General features: G+C 40.3%; 1 protein-coding gene across 1 annotated transcript; it reads right to left on the bottom strand.

Annotated features, from left to right (window-relative positions):
• Positions 1 to 3,351: 3,351 nt before the first annotated feature.
• Positions 3,352 to 4,109, bottom strand: SF3B5 (splicing factor 3b subunit 5). The gene has a single exon (XM_032407748.1). It carries the CDS (start codon positions 3,964 to 3,966, stop codon positions 3,706 to 3,708), a length of 261 nt encoding a protein of 86 aa, XP_032263639.1. The 5' UTR covers positions 3,967 to 4,109; the 3' UTR covers positions 3,352 to 3,705.
• Positions 4,110 to 7,370: the final 3,261 nt, after the last annotated feature.

Genomic DNA, 7,370 nt, shown 5'->3' with positions numbered 1-7,370 from the left:
AGCTACTTTTTTTACCTAGTGTTATACAGTATATAAGAACTTTTCATACTGGTTTGATACTCCTTCAGTATAATCTACTAAACTTGTTATATTTTCATTTTTTTATCTGAGACAATAACTCATTTCAACTTATTCTAATGTGATTTTTACATACTAGACCTGCTTGGGTAACAGTATATTTAAGACTGTTCTTTGGAGCTAGAAAGGCCTGGTTCAAACCCCAGCTTAGCCACATAGTAATTGTATAATCTTGGGCTGAAATTGTATAATACTTGCCTGAAACTTTGTCATCTGTAAAACGAAGGTAATACCTCCCAAAGAGCACATAAGATAAAATGCTTCGCGCACCATAAAAGCTATTACTATTTAGGAAGCATGTTTTCAAATGTCTTTTTCTTTGGTATTACCTATTTTGGTGAAGTTGAAGACTGCATTAAGGATATGAATTAGGATGACCCAGCATATTTATTATCTGGATTAAGTTCTGTCTTTCCATATTCAACACTTAATATTTATTGATCTCCTGCGATGTGCCAGGCATTGTCCTAAACACTTGGCCTTGTGCAGCCCAACAATATAAATCCTAGCTACCTCATGAACTCTTTCTCTAAGTTACTAACTTCCCTTTAAATTCTTGCAGGTCTAATTGTCCACATGACTTATTGGATTCTTTATACAAGCTACCCCGTGTTATGTATCCAGTCCCTTCCTCTCTATCTTCAGTGCAGGCTGTCATCTCTCTTGGTCTACCGCTACTGCCTCTGGTTAGTGACAGGGACTCATTCTCATGCCACTTTGTATACCTTTATTTTTTCAGGATGGGGATTTACAGCTTGAATCTCTCCTACTCTTCAACATAAGGGGGGAGAAAGCATTAGCGTTGATACTTTTATTTAATTGCTCACAATTACAATCTCTTCTCTGTTACACCACCTCAGTCTCTTCTCAACCAGAAGGATTAGCAGGATCCTCTGAAACAGCAGGTCAGTTGTTTTCCTTGAAGTGATGTCCCGTTTCATTCATTTCTTGGCAAAATGCCTACCAAATACTCAAGTCTAAATAGCCATAGTTTAATCTACCATCTATCAGTTTTTTCAAGCATAAATGATGGGAAAGGAATTTCAGGGAATCTGTGAACTTAACACTATTTTCATAATATGAAGATTTGCCATTTTTAGCTGTTTTAGCGTTTGTACAGATGATACAAAAGCAACAGAGAGTAAACGAGCACTTAGCATGACTCTAGGTAGTGGCACCGAACTACTAGCGGTCTCTGTATTTTCCACCGGCGGGCACTCTCAAGAAAAACAAACAAAACCAAAAAGTTAACTCAGTTTCACTTAAAAATGTCCTTTATGCAGTAAAAAGTAGTAATTTTATGAAATCTTAGCCCTTGAGGGCACATGTTTTTAAATATTTTGTGTGACAAAATTGGTAGTATGCATAAAGCATTTCTGCTGCTGCCAAAGTTTTGGTTTTAAGGAAAAGCACTTATTATTTGAGTTGCAAACTGAACCGGCTTTTTTTTTTTTTTCCCCTCAAGGAACACCATTTGTACTTGAACGATTGACAAACTATAGTTACTCAGAATTGGGTATTTGGCAGACATTTTCTTGAAAATGAACCAAGTAGGCCTGTCACTTCGAGGAAAACAAAACAGTATTTGCTACCAGTGATCAAATTGAAGCTATCAAGCAAAACTTAAAATTGTGGAACACTCATACCATCACTGTGAGTTTTTCAGCTTCCCAATACTCTAAGACTTCCCTGATGAGATCAGTGGTGATATTAGCGTGATTTTTTGATATGCATAATGAGATGTGTCAACACTGAAAGGCCTCTATTACTCAGGGAGCCAATACTTTCCAAATGAGGGAGACATGGTTACAAAATCATGTCTGGGTAAAAGATTCTTTCCAAGTTCCAGATAGATGAATGAATTCTAATGTAACAGAATGAAAGTTCATTGATCAGAGTCCATGTTATAACTAAGTTTTAAGAAATTACCACTTGTTGGAATTTTGCTAGAGAATTAAAGATTATCCACAATTATTTGAAAAGGCTATTAGAATATTCCTCCCTTACCACCTATTTTTGTGAAGTGGACTTTTCAAACTTCAACCAAAACTTCACATCACAATAGTTCAAGTATAGAAGCAGATAGGAGAGTCCAGCTGTTTTCTATTAAACCTGACATTGAAGACATCCGCAAAACTGTTAAAAACAAACAAACCCCAAAACATTCTTCTCACTAAATTGCTTTTGGAAAAAGTTATTTTTCATGAAGTTTTTTTGCTAATATGTAATGGTTTTGTTATTGTTATCTTTACACGATTTACTAAATACTTTAAAATTTCGTTTTAATTTCTAATTTGATGAATATCAACAGCTATAACCCTCATAAACAGACTCTGGGGTCTTCAAGAATTTTTAAGAATGTAATGAAGTCCCAAGGCTAAAATGTTGGAGAGTTACTGATCTAAAATATGTCAGATCACATTACTGAATAAAACCATTACTCCCAATGGTTCCCTACTTCCCTCAGGACAAAAGTCCCAAGTTCTTGCACTGGCCTACCAGGCTCTACTCTTAACTGTTCCTCCGCCATTACCTATCCCTCTACTCTTCCCCTTGCTCACTCTCTCCAGCCACATTTGCCTCTCTGATGTTTCTCCAATAAGCAAGACACAATTTCAGTATTAGCACCATTGTCCTGGCAGTTCCCTCTGCCTGGAAAACAATTCCCCCAGTTTTCCCCATGGCTATTTCCTTCCCTTCCTTAAAGTCTTTGCTCAAGTGTAACCATCTCAATAGTCTATCAGAAGCATCTTGTACTGCAAACGTACTGCTACTCCCATCCTGCACAATACCTTCTACTACTTGCTTGTTTATGCCTACAATTTGTGCGGCCTCCCCCACCCCCAAGTATAACATAAGCTCCAAAAGCGTGGCAAAATGCCCGCCATATAGAACTCAACAAATATTTGTTGAATGTTGAATGAATGAAAGAACTCGTTTGGCAGCCTGTCATTTTTCAGGGATGTGTCCAGAGTCCCAAGATTTAAGAGAGGATGCAACTTACATAGAGAGGAGTGGACAATGCTAGCAAAGATTTTTTGAATGGAAGAAAATGAAGGAGGGATACAGTGATCACAAACCTCAATAGAAGGCGTTATGGGCCTGAAAAAAGGTCTCGGGAGAGTGTGCAAGGCGGATTTAAGTGTCTGGCAATGAACGCTGGCCTTGTGCTTAACTCCCCCACCTCCCGCCTCTTCTGTCTCCTATGAAACCAAAATCCCAGAGCCTTCCCTGGACCCCCTCCACCCGAACACAAGTAGTCCACACCAAAGAGACTGAAAAATTTCTAAACTTTATGGAAAAAGCAACGACGACAATCAACTAGCCAAAAAGGAGCTTCCAAATCCCATCTCATTCTAGTGCCTTCTCCCCTCTCTTGCTGGCTTTAGGATGTCTCCACCGTCTCAGTTCTCAGGGGTCCTGATGGTCTCCCAACGCTGTGTTCCGAAGCGTCCACAGGAAGGCAGGTCAGGCGGGACGCCCCCAGGTAAGCACTTCTGTACGAGGCAGGCACGAGAAACAGGAGCAATGGAGAATCGGTCCACTTGGGGAAGGAACACGCGGGAATGACGGCAAACGGGGGGACCTCAGGAGAGGCTCCCGCACAGCAGTGACAGCACGGGGGTCTCAGTTCTCCTCCGGCTTGTCGGCTGGCGGTCCGCAAGGCTGCAGCATCTTCTCCATCAAGTTGAAGCGGACTCGGGCTTTGCTCTCATTCTCCGCAATGGCGAAGTAGTTGAGAAGGTCGAAGTGGCCCATGTAGGAGCAGTAGGAGTCGCGGTGCTGGTTGACCAGCCACTCCCATTTCGTGGTGTCGGCGTGGCCCGTGCCGATGTACTTGGACTGCAGGTGCTCCAGCTGGCTGTGGATGGTGTAGCGGTCAGTCATCTCGCCGCTTTCTCTTTGCTCCCAGGTCAGAGGCCACAGAGAAGGAGCTGCCCTAGGTTTTCACGCGGGAGAGAGGCCCACGGTACGGAACCTCCGGGCCGCTCAGTCGCAGGCGGATGACGTCACAGCCACGAAGCTGCGTGGACTCGCGGGCCTAGGGCTCAGAGGAGGAAGCGGAAGTGTATTCTGTCACGGAATTGGAGTTGCCTGGGCGACGCTACAAGTCGGCCTCCCCCCTATAGAGTGCCCCTCCCCCCTCGTAGAGCGTTGCATTATGGTTCAGTTAGTGGTCTTTTTTCTAACCGGGAGCTTTGCATGCCGGGACCTGTGGTCTCCGAGGGTTCGTGCACGCCCACTTTTGGGACCAGTCGTCGTGGTTTAAGAGCCCGCCGGCGGCCTAATGGAGCGTGGTGTCGGGGAGGCGGGGAGCATCCTTGGGAGGTTGAAAGCTGAGAAGAAATGGGAAGCTCATGTAGGACAGGGCTACAGGCAACCGTGAAAGTGAACTCGCTATAATTTTGATTTCGGAGCGAATGTGACAGCCTGGAAGTCCCTTCACAGCCAGGGATGGATCACCCTGAAAATCAGTAGACGCAAGTTCTGGTCCCAACTATGTGTCTTATAAGTTGTGTAGAGTGAACGTTATTTCAACGCTCGCAGGGCCGCCGTTTCCTGCCTGGTGACCGAAGTATTCTACCAGTTCTGACACGTTCCGGCTCCCACACCAAGCCCCTCCTTCCACTCCGGCTTCTTAATTTGATAGCCTCCCTCCAAGTCCTCGCCCCACCCTACACACCCCAGCCTGTATTTCTCAACATTCCGTGCAGCTCGCCTCTCCAATTCTTTGTACTAGATGTTCCCTGCGCTTGGAATGCTTTTGTTTCCTTGGCAAACAGCTTCTCTCTTTAAGTCAGCTCAAAAGCATCTCCTTGAAATCGGCTTTGGCCACACCAGACAGATGTAAATTCTCTTCCTTTTTTGCTTCTTGTACATTTCTTCATTATTATTGCTTTATACCCTACTTTTTGGTTTAAAAACTTCCTCGTGTGAATTCAAACTACTTGAGAAAAATAATTGATACTTTTTTGATACTATTATCATATGCTTCTTTTATGATATCTTTTTATGATATCCTCATGGCCCAGCAGAGTTTGTATTCTCAAAAAAATTTGATGAATGGGTGAACAACTGTCTGGCAGCCAAATAGAAGGAACTCTTTACTGGGAGAAAGATAACTTTAAAATAGTTTTATTCTGATACAAAGTTGCAGTTATGTACAGATGAATAAGTCTAGAGATCTATTGTGTTGAGTATTAGAAATTTGCCAAGAGAGCAGATTTCAGGTGCTCTGACCACACACACACACAAAGGTAACTGTGAGGAGAGGGATATATTAATTAGCTTGACTGTAGTAATCATTTCATTATGTACATAAATCATGTTGCACACCTAAAACAGTTTTTATTTTTTTAAAAAAGATTTAAAGGAAAGAAAATGACAAAAAAAAAAAAATATTCCTTATGGGATCAAATGCCTGTACCAAAAACAAAACAAAACAAAAGTCTTATTCTTTGGTTTAAACCATGTTATAACAAACATTTCATCCCTAAAATGTAGATACTATTATAAGACATACCTGTGGATTCACCATCCAGATATATCAAAGCTTGCAATTTTGCCATTGTTGTTTCCAACTTTGTTATGTTTGTTTTGGTTTTGGTTTTCAAACGAATAAAACTATACAAATGAAGTTCTCTGTGTTCCCCTCCCTAATCTATTTACTTCAGGAAACCAGCTTGAAATTAGAGTTAATCATTCCCGAGTCTGGTTGGGTTTTTTGTTTTTGTTTTTGATTGCTGAAAGTTTGTGTATCCAAGAGGTTATCGTTACGCATGTTTTGAAACTTTACATAATGACACCCTGGGGGGGGGCGACTGGTTGGCTCAGTGTTAAGCGTTCAGCGGGGAGCCTGCTTCTCCTTCTCTTGCTGCGGCTCCCCCTGCTTGTGCTCCCCCCATCCCATGTGTCAAATAAATAAACCTTAAAAAAAAAACAAAAATGACACCCTGTGAGTATTTTCCCTCATCAGAATCCATGTTGATATATGTAGTTTTAGTTCATTTTTCCTGTTGTGTAGTATGCTGTTGAATTAATATACCATAATATGTCCATTATCTCAATAATGAACATTTAATTGCTCAGCTTTGCCATAAGAAACAATGCTGCAATAAATATTCTTGCATATATATTCTTATACACATGAAGGAGTTTCTTTAGGGCATATATATAGGTAAAAATTTGTTGAGACATAGGAATGAGTATCCTCAAGCTTTGCTAGTTATTGCAAAATTGCTCTCCAAACTGGTTATACCAATTGGCTTTCCCAGCAAGAGAATGAGAATTCCTTTTGATCCACATCCTTCCCAAAACTTTGTGTCCTCAGACATTTAAAATTTTTTTCTAATTCAATGGGTGGAATAGAACTTCACTGTGTCTTTAATTTGCGATCCCTGCTTACTAGGAAGACTTGGCATGTTTTTAATTTTTATTTATTTATTTTAAAAGATTTTATTTAGTTATATGAGAGAGAGAGAGAGAGCATGGGGGTGGGGTGGCAGAGGGAAAGCAGACTCCTCACTGAGCAAGGAGCCCGACATGGGGCTTGATCCAGGACCCTGGGATCATGACTTGAGCTGAAGGTAGCTGCTTAACTGACTGAGCCACCCAGGCACCTCTGGGCATGTTTTTTTATGAGTTTATTGGCCTATTATATTTCTGCTTGGTGAATTGCATATTCATATTCTTTGACAATTTTTTAAATTGGGATGTTTGTCTTTTTCTTACTAATTTTTTAGATCTTTATATATTCAGAATACCAGGCTTGCTAGTTATATGCAATGAAAGTATTTTTTTTCCAGTTTGTGATACATCTTTAACTTTCTCTATGGTATCTTGTACAGAAATTAAATTTAAAGTAGTGAGATGTATCAGCCTTCCTTTATGGTTGGTGCTTTTTGCAATTGGATTAAAAAAACGAAATCAAGCATAACTCTTTTTTTACCCTAGGGCCATAAAAAATAGTTTCCTTTACTTTGTTCTAAAAGTTTTATAATTTTGACTTTTTATATTTAGAAATTTAATCTACTTGGAAGTTTTTGTTTTGATTTGTTTGGCTTTAAGGATCTAATTTTCAAACATTTTCCTATTTGGCTGACTAGTCCCCGGTGATAAGGATCATTCATTAAATAGTACAACCTTTCCCTACTCATCTTTAATGCTTTTATTGTATATGCATAGATCTGTTTCTGGGTATTCTGTTCCATTAGTCTCTTTGTCTATACATGCATTGGTAACACAAGATGTTAATTATTATTTAAAAAAATTTAAGATGTTAATTATTATAC

The sequence above is a fragment of the Phoca vitulina genome, unplaced genomic scaffold (assembly GCF_004348235.1).
Source record: "Phoca vitulina isolate PV1807 unplaced genomic scaffold, GSC_HSeal_1.0 scaffold9, whole genome shotgun sequence".
NCBI lineage: Eukaryota > Metazoa > Chordata > Mammalia > Carnivora > Phocidae > Phoca > Phoca vitulina.
This window is presented reverse-complemented; position numbering and strand designations above follow the sequence as displayed.